We start from the raw sequence: 17,389 nt of genomic DNA on the forward strand, positions 1-17,389 counted from the left end.
GTTGATGCTAACAACTACACGCTAACGACTACAAAAATGGTTAAAATATAATGACCAAATATAGAATAAATAAAGTACTATTAACAATAAAAAACATGTTTGGTGCCCTTTACGCCCCATTTTCAATTGGCTAATATAAAGGTACTACACATAAATACTATAAAAATACGACAAAATTACTAAAAAACAAATTATCAAATTTGATAAAACTGAAGTACTACTACAGAAATACTACAAAAATCCTACTGCAGAAATAATACAAAAGTCATAATACAAAAATACAACACAAATACAACTACAGTAATTCTAAAAAAAAACTAAATATTATTAATTTGGTGCTAAAAATGAGACCTGATATATTGTGTTACTTTTTTTCTTGAAAATAAAAGCATACGACACAAATACTACCCAAATGCTACTACAGAAATACAGAAATACTACAACTGACGTACAACTTGGGCAAGGACTACAAGTACTAACATGTAAAAATCGCTTATCTGTCCTTAAACTGTGGATCAGGTTATTTTTACTGTAAATCTTTTATTACTTCCTTGGGTGCCACATATGTCTACTACATTATTTAACCAATGACAAGAAAATTACATTTTAAAGGACAAATTTATTCCTTTGAGAAAGTCATTTCAACAAAACTGTGAACAAGTTCAAAACCATTGAAACTCTTTGTTAAACATTTATAAGGATTTAATCATGTGACGTCACCTTTGTTTGGCCCATAGTGCGCAAATATTAAAGCGTACACTAGGGAGCGGTATTGGAAACAATGACGCACACCGGCACGAAGAAGATATGATAACAGTCACATAATGTTAACGTGACCAAGGTTGTTGATTTATATTAGCCAGAGAAATGGACCCTTTTTGATAAAAAAGGAGAAATATTTTTGAGGTAAGACAAACATTCTGACTTTGTGTTACCATAGCGAGGGGCTTGTGTTATTAAGAATGGGCATTAATCGGGTGGCTCCTGCTAGCATTTCAGCTAGTATGCTAACGAGTAACTACGGTATGAATGAGAAGCTAGAACTGTGTGAGACGATAAATATGAATTCAACAACACAAACACTGCAGTTTTTTCCTCTTAATTTCTTTAATTTTAACTTTTATTGTTCATCAGTTACTTTATTTTGCTAAACCGCCGCACATCTGTCAACGTTGTTAGCGAATTCACGCGAGGTTTTGGAAGTTTTGCCGTGCATTGAAATCACGCGAGAAGTTGTTCTTAGTTTGTTTTCGCATTGAAACGTCCACAGGTAGAGATGAGCGTCCACTGCGTATTGACGTCCACTGTACGGAGTTTGTCCGCAGACCTTCTCCGCCGTCTTCCCCGTGCCTTGTGCCATATCACTGGGTGAGACCACCTAAAAAGTTTTTAATTAATGTCAAGTATTGTTTTGTCAAATATTACCTCGAAATGATGAAAATTAGGTAGTCCTTTACCAGTTTGGTCGGATCTACTTTCCAGTAGTGTTTTAGAGGTAGTCCAGTTTTTTCTGTGTTTGAACAAATTCATTTATTTTATTTAGGTGAGAAAAAATCACAGTACGTTATGTAAATACTTTGCAAAGTTCCCACACAACTTTTGTTGTATCATCAAGTGCAAAGTCCACATTTCCCATTTAAACTAGTCACTTATGTGTCTGTCTTTGTAATAGGCGAAACATGTCCTCCAAAAGGCAAATGGACCATTTAGAGAGGACTGCAAGCAACCAAAGACAAAGTGTAAGATGATCCGTTTATTCTCAGATTAGTCATCATTTAGAGATGAAATGATTAATCCCCAAATATCACACACAGGCTGTGTATGCTGCTCAGGTGTGTGGCATCGTGAACGAGTCTGAATCGGTGAAGCGCCTCAGGTTAACGGTCCATCCGGAGTTTAACTTCAAGGCAGGACAGTGGTGAGTAGAAATGTGGTTCTCATTCTCACACTTAACATTATGTTATTGTATTTTTGGGGTAGTATTTCTTTAGAGCATTATAGTGGTGCCTCTACATACGAGTTGAATTCTTTCCAGGTTTGCGCTCGTAGCTCGGATCGCCCGTCTAGAGGACTTTTTTTTTTTTATTAAATAATTGAAAAGTACCGTATTTTCCGCACTATAAGGCGCATCTAAAAGTCTTAATTTTTTTCAAAAGCTGACCATGCACCTTATAATACAGTGCGCCTTATATGTGGCTCAATGGTGTGTCGCAAAGTCTTGCAACTAATGCAACAGCCGCCGACTAGATTTTCCCCCGAACGTGAAGTAGTCCGCGGTGTATGATGGGATTTATGTACCGGCGTTTCATTGGCTAACCAATGTGTCAATCATCATTTGAATCGATCACTATTGGCTAAAGTTATTCGTAGGTAAAGGGGGCGGATCCTTTTTATCATTTACGGGCTTGCATAGGCTAAAGGGACAAAACAAAGCCTGTAAATGGCCGAAAAAGATGAATGTGAATAGCAAGTTTGGTTGGTTGTCTACGGCATAGAGAAAGCATCATTTACTATTCTGTATTTGTAAATATTTTATTCTCCTGGATTTACTACACTCACGGATATAAGAGGACCATGGTTGCACATTATTATTGAACACAACGACTTCGGTGAGCTACTCCGGCTATATATTTTCCCAGTATCTTGTTTCAGAGTGATATCGATGTTTCTGTGATGGGTCTTTTTTTAAATTAAACTCAATTCCAAGTGTTTATTGTCATATGCACAGTAAAGTTGCGAGCGAAAAAGAAAATAGAAACTAAGGAATGATTGGCATTTCTTGAATCCCAAGACTTTAACCTTCCGAATGATATTTGGAACGATGCATTTGAGTGACATTGTATGGACATCGCATCCGCACGTGTCTACGACACATATTTGCTTCTTTGCAAGCTTTCGGAATGTCAAGGGGCAATAAGTTTGACTGAACTATCTGACTGTTTTGTCGACGTTCCCATTGTAGCGCCTTATAATCCGGTGCGTCTTATCTATGGAAGATATAGGACCAAAAACTGTTTTTGGGAGGTGCGCCGTATAACCCGGTGCGCCTTATAGTGCGGAAAATGCGGTAATCGGCTCGTTTCTGGCCTCTCAAAAGGATCAAAGTGAATTATAAATAGCTATGAAACACATCTTCTTGACCACAAAAATACATTCAAATAGTAATTGAACATGAAAATACAGTAATAAGATTAATTAGATAATAACGAAATACCATGCAAATGTATTATGAGGGACTTGCCGTAACAAAGGTGCTTAATGGTGTGAGGGTGCGGTAGAAAAGTGAATTTCCCTTCGGGGATGAATAAAGTATCTATCTATCTATCTATCTATCTAGTAGGAGAGGGGGGTGGCGGCACACGACTTTTGATGATAAAAAAGCACTTATTAGATAGATAGATAGATAGATACTTTATTCATCCCCTAAGGGAAATTCACATTTCCAGCAGCATCCCTGAGCTGAGAACAGTACAATAATAAAGCCAAAAGAATACAATATACAAATACCCAGTGTGACGTGCAAATGCCCACTGTAGCGTGTTATATAGAGTAACTAAATAGTGCTACACAGAATACATATTGCAGTAAGATTCGGTAATATCCAATGTAGGTGGTGTGGTTTAATGTGGGCCTTTACTCTGCCGGGTGGAGTTAAAGAGCCTCATGGCATGAGGAAGAAAAGATCTCTTCAGTCTGTCCGTAGTACAAGACAGTGACAGCAGTCTGTCGCTGAAACTGCTCTTCTGTCTGGAGATAATGCTGTGTAGTGGATGCGATGGATTGTCCATGATTGACCTCAGCTTTTTCAGTGCTCGTCTCTCAGCTACTGTTGTTAGGCTGTCCAGCTCTTTGCCCACAACTGAGCTCGCTTTCCTAGCCAGTTTATTGAGACGAGAGGCATCCTTCTTCTTGACACTGCCTCCCCAACACGCTGCCGCATAGAAGAGGGCGCTTGCCACTACTGTCTCATAGAATATTTTCAGGAGTTTTTTGCAGATGTTGAAGGAGGCCAGCCTTCTGAGGAAGTAAAGTCGGCTTTGCCCTTTCCTACATAGAGCTTCTGTGTTGGCAGTCCAGTCCAGTTTGTTGTACACCGAAATGTAAAATTTACTTTAACTTTAATAAAACTTTGTTTTGTTTTTTTTTTTGTTTTTTTTTTAACAGCAAAACATTTTTTTGTTTGTTTTTTATTCATCATTTTATCTTGCTGTTTTAGCTGGACTTGCAGCGCTATAGCTTTCATTTAGTTTTTTTTTTTTTAAATGAACTTAAGTCTTTGCCTTCCCTTCAAAATGTTGAGGAAATGCGTAAGGCAAGTGTTGTTTAAGAGAGCTTTCTAATGACCAGTCAATTTTTTTTCTGGATTTTTTTTTTTTTTTTTAACAAAAGCAGCAACTTCCCTCCTCTTAGCTAGCACCTCTCTCATCACCTTTTGTAGACACCCGCTTCTCTGGTTTGTTCTGTTTTTGTTTTGTTTTTTAGCAGGAATATAACCTCCCTCAGAAATTATTGCGTGAAGCACTGCGTAACTTCTTTTGCGGCTTTGTGATTGGCACTCGCTGCTTCCAGATAGTGCTTTTTGGCTTGGCCATTCACATGATCAACCGCACTGGTCTTTTTCTCTTATTTCTTACTTCATGTCAATTGTCGTGATTCTCCTTCATTTCTCAGAGATCTTACCGTTTCCCTTCCCAGAACTCATGGCTAAGGTCACAAAAGGTTATGCTATAGAGGTGATTAAAGAGATGTGTTTAAAACAAACTTGCTGCAGAATACAGGTACTCCGCAGGTATAACAAAGGGCGTGCTAACAGGGGCCTGATGGTGGGACTTCTTGTGAACTGGATTTTTCTTCTTAAAGTGAGGTTGATTTTTTTTTTCTTCTACTTATCAAAATTGTTATGTGTATGGGTGCTTCCTAAAGCATGCAGTGCTGTTAATACGCCAGGAGGGGGCAATGTTTTTCTCACTAGCACATTATTTTGGGAGCGTGACTTAAAACCCCAGACAGTTCTTGTAAATTTCTGCTAAAATCCCAATTCAGTATTCATTTTACTTTGGGTATGTCCAAAATAAATTGAATGCTGTCCTTTTACAGTTTGGAGAATATGGGCAATTTGTCTCTTTTTTGGATGCAACACTCAAGTTTTTTCCCAAACTGAAATAATCACTGCAAGTGCAACTAACATTGAGTCATCTGAGTTGGAAAAACTAAACATTGTATTTCACTCATTTTTCTAATGGTGGATCTAAGTGTTTCCAAAAGTGGCCATTTGGAGACAGCCCTCAACTTTGCATTTGTTTATTTTACTTCATCCAACTTTTAACATTGAGAAAGAGTTGTAAATGTTTAACTTCTCTTTCTCGAAGTCAATCCATGACTGAGCACGCTTGCATGTAATACTCGCACGTAAAAATTGATCTCGAATTGCATTTGCGCGCGTTTATTTTTGGCTCAGATTTTAATGCACACGGTAAATGTGTACATTTATACATTGGGAATTACATTGGCTAACCAATGTGTCAATTCACTTTCAATCGGTCACTATTGGTTAAAGAATTTTTCAAGCTAAATTGGTCATGACGTGTTTTTTTTTTTTTTTTTTTTCAATACAGGCCATCATAGGTTGTCACAGGCTAAGGACTGAGAAATATCTTGCAATTGGCCAAGAGTGGTTTCATTTAAAAATGTGAGAGAAAAATGGCTATCTGATGAGTTTGTTTACTTGTAGAAGGGAATTATGAGGCGAGACTGACATAGAACAACAAGGATTGTCAATTGATGTAGAAATGCTTCTAGGTGGATTTGTTTTTATCTGTCAGCCTTATCGCGTGTTTTGGATTTAAATATTTGACGTTGGGTTCACTGGACTCTCGTGACTGTAACCAGACCATGTTAAAGGGAAATTGTTTCACGAGTGGAATATCACAAGACTTTTAGGTATATTTGTACTGACTATAGTTTTCGGGTATCTTATTTCAGACTGATCTGGATGTTTCTGTGATGAGAATATATTTTTTCCATTATAAGCTTTCCAATGATATGTGGCATGACATATTTCATTGATATTGTGAAGACACGACTTAGTTTAGCAACAGTGTGACGGCCCGCAGCATTAAGGGTTTCATTTTTAGGAATAATGATGATTTATTAAGGTCACATAGTCCAATGTGTAAACTAAAGCCATAAGGAAATGAATTTGCTCACGTTTTTACTCCATGAATGTTGCTGAATAAATTAAATACAAATGGTAATGTGCATTCATTGCTACAGGCTTATAGGAATATTATGAGATGAAGTTACGTGCGCGTCTGTCAGTCATCTCCTCCGGCGTTAATGAGCAGAACATGTACATGAGCGCATACTGTAGGTGGGTGGCGGAAAGGGCGAGATATAAAAACCCGGCAGCCAGTTTCCCCTGCGGCGCTTGATAATGAATGTAAATACATGGAAAGCTTGGCGTTTGCCAGAAAAGAGCCTGTTAAGTTGTTCGGTCTCTAGGTGGTGGTAGAAGCAGCGCCGCTGGTGGGCGGAACACTCGTGTTCTCTTCGTTGCAGATCCATATTCATGACGTTGGAGGTCGAGGGGAAACAGACGCTAGTTGTTTGCTGGGGCTCACGTGCTGGTGTCACAAATGTGTTCTCGCCATTTTCCTCCGGTCTAAAAACTTTCCAGAAGCGTCGTCCTTGCTTAGGTCATAGATCACAATCCTTTCACACAATCCCACGTTGACCTTCAGCTCAACATGCTTCTACCCTCCAACCGTGCAATTGTGCAGTCAGGCTTTCTCTTGTGGCACTATTGTGGTATGACGGTAGGGCTGTTACGACTAGGAATTTCTGGAGATTAGAGATGTGACAATTAATCGATAAAATTGATTATTTAAAGTATTGGCAACTATATTTACCTCAAGTTAATGTTGTGTTGTGCAAATTATGAGGCCACTAAGCTAATGAGTGCATTTGGTCTTCTTGTGAAGTTGTAGTACCACTTGGTTCTGCAGAGGGCGCCTTGGAGCAGTTTTTATCAAAGCCTCAAAACAAACCAACTTGGCACGAAACTGTCAAACACTACAAAGTTAACATTGTTCAAGGGAACAGAAAGTGCTGCAGAAATATAAAGAAATATGAAAATAAAGTAATAACTATAAATTGAAAAGAAAAATACTCATCATGACATGTTTATCTCAACACAAGGGGCAGATTCTTAATCATTTTCTATATCAATTTGCACATTGAGAATATTTATCATATTCAAAGACTTAACCCAAAAACAAATTCGTTGACAACATTTTGAAAAGTAAAGTTTGAGATTTTTTTGTGGGGCAGCAATTGACATAAAATTACATTTCTCTCTTTCTTCCTTTTGGTTTTGGTTGTATGATAACACACATTTGCCGGTGTCTATCATACATTTATATGTATTTTTGTGAATTTTTTGGACAAACACTTGGATTTTTTATTGTTGTATATTATAAATGAGTTGGTTGTTTTGCGCACTCTTTTTATATCTGTCCAAAACTTCAATCATTGAATATAGAAGGAAATTGAAAATGTGTTTTTTTAAAAATCTGATTCATCGATTAATCGAAAGAATAAACGACCAATTCAACGATTAGTAAAATAATCGTTAGTTGCAGCCTTACTGGAGATGAATACTTTGTCACACAAATCACAATTTTGATTATATTTTAATTTATCCCCTCTGTATTACAGTGGGACCTCGGTTATCGCGGTTAATGGGGACCAAAACCACCCGCAAAAAGTGAAAATCTGCAAAGTAGCGACGCCCTTTCCAAAAAAAAAAAAAAAAAAATCTCATGTCATCTCATTATCTGCACCACTTATCCTTATTAGGGTCGCGGGGGGGGGGCTGGAGCCCATCCCAGCCATCTACGGGCAGGGGACACCTTGAACTGGTTGCCAGCCAATCGCAGCTGCAAATCCCATTAGTTCTCGCAGCTAGCTGCGTTCTTCATCGACGCACGAGCCGAGTGATCCACCGCTAGGAGTCATACAGTTGGGCAATTTTACGTCCGCCCGGGACGAACGGAGACTTATTCACGACAGTGTTTATACTTGTGCCGCACCGTGGGTGCCGTTCAGGTAGCTCCCGCAAACGATCCCCTAACCTGCGGTGCGGGTACTTTCGGGCGCGGTACGCACGACACCGCGACAAGCCGAGCGGGTCAGCCGGCGCCCGGCGTCTCCCCTCTCGGGCCGCGATGGCTCTACATGGCGCTACACGGCCTTCGATGGCTCCGGCCGACGGACGGGCGGCCGGGAGGGAAAGGGGTAGCTAGGGGGGACCTGTGGTGTTAGGGGGTGGCGGTGAAGCGGAAGCCGCACCGAAACCGCGCGCCGGGAAACGAGAACGGCGCGCCGTGTTAGGGTCGTCGGCCGAGCGGGATTCCCGCAAAAAGTGAAAATCTGCAAAGTAGCGACGCCCCTTCAAAAAAAAATTTTGTTTTTTAACCATTACAGACCGCCAAGTAGCGAGGTCCCACTGTATATGAAAAATATCAGCTTAATATAAAATGTACTGTACACTTTAATAAAGAGCAATTTCATGTTCAAGAAATAATGAAGACATCATGTATTAATATACTGTTCCTTTGTATAAAAACAACTTCGACATTGCAGGATTTCAGTCTGTTCGGTCGTAACAGGTTGTAAGGTTTTTTACTTACGAGTAATAAAGTGTAAAATTCAACTTTACAAAAACAAACTGCACAGATGAGAAACAAACTCTTAATTTCAACACCCACACTTAAAGCCCCAATGCTTAAAGTTTGACAACTAGATGGCACTGTTGTCTAATGCGAACGAAAAACCAGTGCCGCAGCATGGCTGCAGACAAACATGGCGGCCAAGCTAAATAGGGATTCCACTACGTTAAGATAAACCTGTAATTGTTTTATAAAAATGAACACTGGCATAATAAGTCATGTATTTTTTGCTTAGGATTCAAATCTGTATTTTTGTTTTTTACCAAGTTTTTTTGTACCAGTAGGGGGCACTAAATATTACACACTTCAAGTGAAGATAGATAGATACTTGATTCATCCCCGCAGAAAAATTCACAGCAGAGCATATAAATGTCTACGCTTCGCTTTCACTTTTAAGATTTCAACACATGTAACCAACCCTCTTATTCGCGTGAGGGTGCTTGCGCCCCAATTTTACAAGCTTTATTTAAATTACCGTAACGCTGTGACCGTTCGGCATATTGAATCAATGTAATTCTCCAAAACACCCACAAGGTATCCACGTGTGGCAACGGACTGATCACAGGCAAGGAATGGCACATGCGGGGCGTAACAAGTCATGCTTTTTGTAAAGCATTTTTTGTGATCAGTAACCAATTAAAAAAACTTTGAATATTATAAATATTACCTTATTAGTTTTGATTGTCAAAGGGGCAATGAATTTTGGTGCTGTTGGGTCATGTATGATGTAGATCTGGCACCAGGAATGGCTTCAACATCTACCATACAGGCCCATAATAGGCCTGGTCATGGTAAAAATAGTTTGCAAAATATGGACAAATGTGAAAGACTCAAAACATTTTTGTATATTTATAACAGTTCATATTGCCAGTTAATTTTCTTATGTGTTCATGTTCACTTCCGGTCTCTACTTCATTATGTTCCTTAAAAATCCAAGTCTGTTTTATTTCCATTTCATACTGTTATCACATTGTCCTTACTCACATTTATGGTAGATATTGCCTCATACTGGAAGTTTGTGTTGATCCGAAAAAGGGCCAAAAGTCATCACTCATAACACAATTTCTCACTCTCATGGCCAAAGTAAACTACAAATTCCAAGCGGCCTGTATGATACTTGATCATTAATGTAGCTAACAGCAGCAGACGAGTGTCTTTTATTTGCTTTAGGAAATAGAAAAAGTTTTTAGGAAAACAGACTGGTACACTGTGAAAGGACTAATATGAATAACATTCACGGCAGGCCTCTATGGCAGCAAGGGCAATAATACATCAGGCTGTGAGGCAAATCTGAGTGATGAATCCGTCATGGTTTGCAGGGTGGACTTTTTCATCCCGGGCGTGGACAAAGTGGGTGGTTTCTCCATGTGTTCCAGCCCAGGGCTGCTGCAGAGGGAAGGCGTCGTGGAGCTGGCAGTTAAATTTGCCAATCACCCGCCGGCACGCTGGATTCACACGCAGGTGAGTGGGCGGAGTCTCTCATTCCTTACAAATCCAGATAAAAAAATAAAAAAAAAGAATTTAAGGCAATAAGGCCTTTTCAAAAAGGGGGAGGGAAGTTGAAGCTATGTAAGTTGGGAAAGATTTGTACAGGTGCTTAAAATTCTTGAATATGCTTGAATTTCAATGTCTTTTCACAGATTAAAAAGTGCTGATATTATGGGTGAAGTGCTTCTAAATGCTTGACATTGTTGCCATGTTTGACAACGAGTCTGCTTAAAAAAAATGATGCCCACACTGCTTTCTAGTGGCTTCGCTTTGCCATTGCATTTTTTTTCCCTTGTGATTAACTGCAGCTGGCATTACTTTGTGCGGTATTGTCCTATGAGTGTCATCGCCCCTCACGGTTCACGCCCAAGAGGACAGGTGCATGCTACTCCTTAACAGACCGGTTGGATTGAAAACCCCGCTGGGCAGCATGTGGCCCGCAGGCCGTCGTTTGCCCACCCTATCTTTAGAAAGTAACTAGAAAATGTGTCAATCATAGTTACTTTATGGGCGTGAACTAAGATTTTTGTGTCTATTCTTTTTTGCAGTGAGAAAGCCTCTTCTTGGATAATGTTGGGATACTTTGATCCCGCTTGTTGTTACAAACCTTTTTTCCTCGTGAGCCTAATGGCATGTCCTGATACATGTTGCTCTTTTGTAAATCAGGTTGTTTAATGTATGCATAATGCATAAATATGGTAGAGCAAATTTGTCCCTGCACTTGATGTAATTATGTAAGCATAGGGCAGATTGCATTGTACTTTCTTATAAATTTTTAGACACCTTAACAAATTTATTTGTTAGTTACTATTTGGAAGAAGTAAAGAGGAACTGAGTTAATAACTGAATTGTTCTATTGTAATAGTAGCTTTTTGTTTTAACTGAGCCATATTCAAATCCTTTGAATAGGGAAGACCAGACGGGCAGTTGTGTTATAAAACCTTATATTTATTTCACCACACTAGCAACACAAATAAACAGGAAGCAAAATCACAAATAACAATCAACAGTAAACAATATAATCTCACAGCTTGACAACTGGTCAAGTAGAAATCTGCAACTGCACTTCAAATTTTTGTTAAATGTACCTATACATTTTTATAGCGCTTTTTTAAGTCATTTAAATACCTTCCAAAGTGCTTTTACAACAAAAGTCAGTAAAATTGTGACGTTATGTGCTTAACATAAGAACATTACCCATAATGCTGTATTGCATTCCCTAATGTTTACAGTTGTATGTTATGGTTTACTTGTAAGCGACTTCAAAGTAAAAACCCAACTACACCATTATGTCTCGCCTCAGTGATGCCAGTTGCAGAAAAATAACGCGTTATACTACCCATTACTGAAAATAATAACAGCATTATTCCCAACACTGGTATTAGGCCACTATTTAGTTTCTGGTGCGAGCAAGGGCAGGATGCCGGACAAACTTTGCAGAGACCTGGGAATTCCACTTGGCAAACTGGAGGCTATCGAGATCTATGGGGATGAAATCTCTGATTCAATGGGCCTGTATTCATTAGGACAGGTGAGGGGGGGGGATATATTCTGTACTGGCATTCTAGTGGAAAATTTGAGACTCACCAAAATCTTGGACAGGATGGGAATGTCCGGGAACACTTCTGCCGGCTGGCCTGACACCTTGTCCAATCCTGCAGCTGTGCAGGTCTTGACCCTCCCCAGATGGGGGCAGGTGCTGCTGCTCCTCCTGCTCAGATAGGTGTGGAGCTTCTTTGCTGTGTCGAAGCAGGCAAAGATGCTGGTTACAGGGTTCATAAGGGTGCTTGAAATTCTTAAATGCTTGAATTTTAATGGTGTGTTTTCTAGGTTTGAATATTAGGTGGCATACTTGTAATTGGCTAAAATTGTGGCCATGTTTATTCAGGGTAGGTGTTGAGGCTAAGAGCTAAGTTTAGGGTTCAAATAAGGGATTGGGGCTGAGGTTAGAAATGAAGGTTTATTACGGTATAAAACTGTTTTGGGGTTGTAAAATAAGCTTGGGGCTAGAGTTACAGCTTGAGTTAGGTGTCGGTACAGGTTTGTAGGGTTCCAAAATATGTTTAGAGCTTTGGTCAGAGTTAAGGCTAGGTGTAGGTTTAGTCGCAAGGGTTTGGTCTGTAAAGGGTCTGAAATATTGTTGGGGCTAGAGTAAGGATTTGAAACTAAGGTTCAGGCTCTTTCTTTTGATTGGCTTCATAGTTCTGGGAAAGAAATGGCTTCAAGATGTGCTCGAATTTGCCTATAAGTGTAGGAACCTTGCTTTTGCTCCCGCAGTGCCACGTGGGCTCTGAGGTGGCGATGCGCGTCGGCGGCGACTTCTTCTTCGAGCCGTCGCCTTCGGACCTCGCCGTCAAGCTCCTCCTTGTGGCCGGCGGCGTGGGCATCAATCCCCTTTACTCCATTTTGTCTCACGCTTACGATTTGCTGCGGCTCCGGCCGGCAGACGTCGACGCGGTGCACCTCTGCTACAGCGCCAAGACCACCCAGGAGTTGCTTTTCAAGGTGTGGCCACGGATCCTAAAGAGGCAGTTTGTCAATCACTCCCAATGTTTCCATTGCTGACGAGACTTTCCTTACTTTCTACTTGCCAAGAATGGAATCCTTCGGGCTTGCGGGGAGTTTCCGGACAAGTTGACTTGTCAATTTCATGTCACGCAGCAGAACACGGATATTGAGGCGTACCTCCAGCCTTTTGTCAACCGTAAGTCATGAAGCTTTACGACGCACTTCACACTTTACCCATTCAAACAAATGCACACTGATAGCCTTGAGGACTATATAGAAAATGTGTGGGTTTTTTTTGTGGCTATTAAGTCCCACCATTTCCCATTTGTGTGCGTTTACTACGACAAGACTTAATATCAAATTTGGTGCTTGTAAATAGAAACATAAAATATTAAAGTATTATTTTGCTTTAATTCTGAAAGGAAAAATATTCTATAAAATTCCTTGCTGGAATAATTGGAAAATTGGTTTCTGAAGTACACATTCCTGTATAAGGTAAGGTGTCTCCCCGAAAAATAGTCTTTTGCCATCATATTTTAGTCGTACTGGACGTTGAGGTGCATCACTTTAAAACTGCAGTCCGAAGCTCCCATGGATACACTTAGGCTTTATATTAGTGAAATAATTTATCAAATAAAAAATTATCACCTACCAAAATTGCAAAACATTGCATGCAACTGGAATCAAATTAGGGTATACTCGAAAAAAGTAGTACATTTAATCTCATTATTACACCATTTTACTAATGGTGCCAGAAATGAATGTTGGAGATTGCAGAAAAATCGTCTTAATAGGTAATCACAAAAAAGCACTTTAGTTATCTTTCAGGAAGTCATTTCTGTTTTCTCCATATGCCAACCTTTGTTTCTGGCACTATGAGTAAAATAGTATTATAGGTAAAGGCATTGGCTTTTATCTTATGACATCTGTATCACTGGTTGTCTTGTGTCTTGGGTTAAGTGCTGGTGTACTCAGTTGCATAATCAATGTCCATACAGATTATCATTGTACAAATACTGTAGTATCTTGTAATGCACATGTGTAAATACTGTATGGATTTCTAATCTTATCCCTCTTAGTTTGCAGTTAAAAAGGTGCATTCTTCAAATTCCTAGCCAATTTGGGGTTTTTCGGTGTGCCTCATATTCCGGATATTACAATGCTATTTGCTTATTTAGACTGGGGCTTTGGCTCCATCTTGTGGTATTACCAGGTATATCTAGGTATATTTTTCATTACGCTTGCCAAAACAAAATGGTACAATGAAAGAAATATCAATCAGGATTCTGTACAGGTGCTTAAAATCCTTAAATACTTGCATCTTAATGTTGCGTTTAAGGTTTGAAAAGTGCTTGAAACTGGTGATGGTTAGAAATAAATGTTTAGCCTCCCTTGATCTAATTTAGGGTTCCAAAATATCGTTGCGGCTAGAGGTAGGGTTTGAAACTAAGGTTTAGGCTCTTGTTCTTTTGATCAATGCTGGAATGTTCTATTAGTATTTGGAATAAAAAGAAAAGTATTTTAGCTCAGGAGGTAGAGCGCTCGTCTTGGGATCAACGGATCCCAGTTCGAATCCCGTCTCGTCCGTGTTACATGTAGAAGTGTCCTTGGGTAAGACACTGAACCCCTAATACCCCCAATAAGCAGGTTAGCGCCTTACATGGCTGCAAGCCCGCTATTGGGAAATGTGGAGCACATTGTAAAGCGCTTTGGGAAGTCATTGACTTGAAAAGCGCTATAGAAATGCAGATCATTTCATCTCGGAATCCAGACTACACAGTGCCATCTAGTAGTTAAATGTATTACATTGGGGATTTAAGAACGGCCAAAGCGAATTTTTCCAGTATCATAAAAAAAAAAACCTCCAGTGCCTATAAAAAGAATGGGAGCCTAAGTTTGTTTCTAACTGTAACACTAAAATTGGTAAGAACCCTAACTCCTAACCCTAAAAGTAGCTGTAACTGTTGTTGTCCCTCTGCTTCAAACTAACATATTTTAGAACCCTACATTGAGTTTAAAACCTTAACATGGAGCTTAAACTGGAGTTCCTAAACCTACACCTAACTCTTCAGAACCTTAAATTCAATTTAATACCCTAAATAAGTAGCGTTAACTTTAGTTTTTAACTCTAGCCATATCAAATAAGTTTCAAACCCTTATTTGAAGAACAAAGGAAGAATTTCAAACATTTACAAGCGCTTCATGTCAAATCCACCCGTATAAATCGTGTTTTGTACAAAGGATGGTTGTTGCAAAGGGCCTTCTAAATATAGTACATTTACATGTCATGGACTTACTGGTGTTCCTAGGTCAGAGAATCTCAGAGGAGGAGTTGCGAGCCCACGTGGACCCTCGGAGGACTTTGTGTTACCTTTGTGGACCTCCGCCCATGATCGAGGCCCTTTCCCTAACCCTCATGGACCTCGGCCTCCCACAAGACCGAATTCTCTTTGAAAAGTGGTGGTAACTGTTCCTACCTTTCCGGAACCGACGACCAATGAGTCCTTTTAGGAGTTGGATTCTGGCTGAATCCCTTCAGGAGGCTGCACATTCATCCAAATGGAATTGAGAGTATTTTTATTTGATCTGTAAATTTGGACATGGTTGTGGTCTGAATATGGATTGACTCAGTGCAGGTGCAATGAACACGTTTGCAACTCTGTCATATTGATGATGCATTCAGTGTTGTCCTTAGAATTTGGTGAGATCCTGGGGTGGGTGGACTCTGGGGAAGTGCCCCGTATTTCAGCTCCTAAACGACTGTTCAGATTATGCCTTAAAATGTATTGTGCGATATATTATTGGTCTTTTTTTTCCCCCGACAGCAAACTTTTAAATCTAACTTATTAAAGAATCCCTGAAAATAAGCAATTTTCAAATAAAAGTACTTTTAACTAGCTACAATTCAACTCCTAACCATTGTTGACTAAAACACACGCAAAACCTGAATTAATGTGTATAAGAAAAACTACTGCACTGAATATTGGCATTTAGGAAAAGTACTAAGCTTTGAGGGACAGGTTCTTGTCAATGGTAGACAACGCACATTATCATCTTTTTGTCCGCCATATTGCAATTTCTACTGAACCGTTCCTGTGCTCGATGTGCTGCTGCGTAAAATTTGGAGACCTTTTTCCATGATATGGGAAACACTAGCGTTGTTTGAATTCTACTTTGCGGTAACATTCATTTGGTATTTGCACATTTTTATTTATTTCTATTTTGTGTTCTTGAGTGCCGAACTATATATGACACCCTTGAATAAACTGTCAGGCCACATGTTGCTTGTTATTGTGTGTTTTAACATTTCTTCCGTCGCACGCAAGAGTCATTACACAGTTCAGTGAGGAACTCGCAACGGAAGCTCAAATTGGACCTCCTGATTGGTGGACGTCCTCGAACCCCCACAGAGACAGTCATCAGCTTCTCAGCGGGGCATGCCGTTTTCCCGTTCGGCAGAGTTGTTCTACGCTGTAATGTGACAATTAAATGCCGGAGACGCTTCATTTGGTTTAGCTTTTATGTAAATACATATCACACGCACCGCACGTGGGGAGGAACATCCCAAATAGCTAGCTCCCATTGTACAGATTTCAATAGCCAATTTTACTCATCTGCCACTATGACAACAAGCACAATAAGGATGCAACCATCCTACCAAAAACGCTCATGTAGTACAGTGTTTTTCAACCTTTTTCTAAAATGATACACCTTCCGTCCATAATTTTCAAAATCTATGTTTTTGTTCTTGAATGATCACGTTTTCTAAATTGGCAGTATTACATGATTTTATTTGTGGTCCCACGGCTGAGGAGGTAATACTGGTTGTATGGGTAGATAACTTTGGATTTTACTACTTTTTTTTTAAGTTATATTTTGTTTCTGGAAAATACAACTGAAATCATCATTAAAATGAGCAAAATCACATTTTTGAAACATCATTTCACCTTATTTTTTTTCTAAATGGACTGCATAAAAAGTCCTTCAAGACCCCTAAACGTAAGGGCCTAAAGCACTGTACAACATACTCTGTACCTACCCATTCACGCACACACACCTTGCAAGGCACCTACCTGCTCATTGAGGGAGTTAGGGGTTAAATGTCTTGCCCAAGGACACTTCCTCATATAACCCGGAGGAACTGGTATTCGAACCTGGGGACTCTTCGGCCCAAAATGACCGCTCTACAATACACTTCACCCATTTACTCACACACCGATGGCAGCATCAGCCATGCTAAGCACCAACTTATCAGGGGAAATAGAGCTTCAGTGTCTTGCCCAAGGACACTCTCACATATGACTGGGAAAAGCCAGGGATCAAACTTGCAACCTCTAGCTCTTAAGACAAGCTACCTGCTAAGCTCCTACAGCCCCAAATAAGAAAACATCTTAAAAGTAGCAATATTATGTTATTACTGGGTGGGGCCACAACACGGCGGCGCAGTGGTTAGTGCGTGTGCGGCACAGTTCTGAGGTCAAGAGATAGAACCTCCTGTGTGGAGTTTGCATGTTCTCCCCGTGCTTGCGTGGGTTTCCCCCGGGCACTCTAGTTTCCTCCCACATTCCAACAAAAACACAGTTTAGGTTAATTGGCTCATCTAAATTGTCCCGAGGTGTAAATAAGCGAGTGAATTGTCTGTCCCTGTGTGCCCTGCGACTGGC

At 39.9% G+C, this 17,389-nt stretch overlaps 1 protein-coding gene across 1 annotated transcript; it reads left to right on the top strand.

Moving 5' to 3' along the window:
* Positions 1 to 780: 780 nt before the first annotated feature.
* oxnad1 (oxidoreductase NAD-binding domain containing 1) lies at positions 781 to 16,004 on the top strand. Its single transcript, XM_088329523.1, has 8 exons — positions 781 to 906; positions 1,271 to 1,368; positions 1,673 to 1,739; positions 1,815 to 1,918; positions 10,049 to 10,190; positions 12,495 to 12,722; positions 12,813 to 12,921; positions 15,035 to 16,004. Exons 2-8 carry the CDS (start codon positions 1,277 to 1,279, stop codon positions 15,190 to 15,192), a joined length of 900 nt encoding a protein of 299 aa, XP_088185649.1. The 5' UTR covers positions 781 to 906; positions 1,271 to 1,276; the 3' UTR covers positions 15,193 to 16,004.
* Positions 16,005 to 17,389: the final 1,385 nt, after the last annotated feature.

This window comes from Urocampus carinirostris, chromosome 2 (assembly GCF_059441175.1).
Source record: "Urocampus carinirostris isolate Australia breed hairy pipefish chromosome 2, RoL_Ucar_1.0, whole genome shotgun sequence".
NCBI classification, from domain to species: Eukaryota; Metazoa; Chordata; class Actinopteri; order Syngnathiformes; family Syngnathidae; genus Urocampus; species Urocampus carinirostris.

Coding starts and splice junctions, on each gene's coding strand:
- oxnad1 (XM_088329523.1), top strand. CDS start 1,277: ATGAGCGTCCACTGCGTATTGACGTCCACTGTACGGAGTTTGTCCGCA. Junction 1,740..1,814: donor CAAGCAACCAAAGACAAAGT/GTAAGATGATCC, acceptor TATCACACACAG/GCTGTGTATGCTGCTCAGGT. Junction 12,723..12,812: donor CCCAGGAGTTGCTTTTCAAG/GTGTGGCCACGG, acceptor CTACTTGCCAAG/AATGGAATCCTTCGGGCTTG.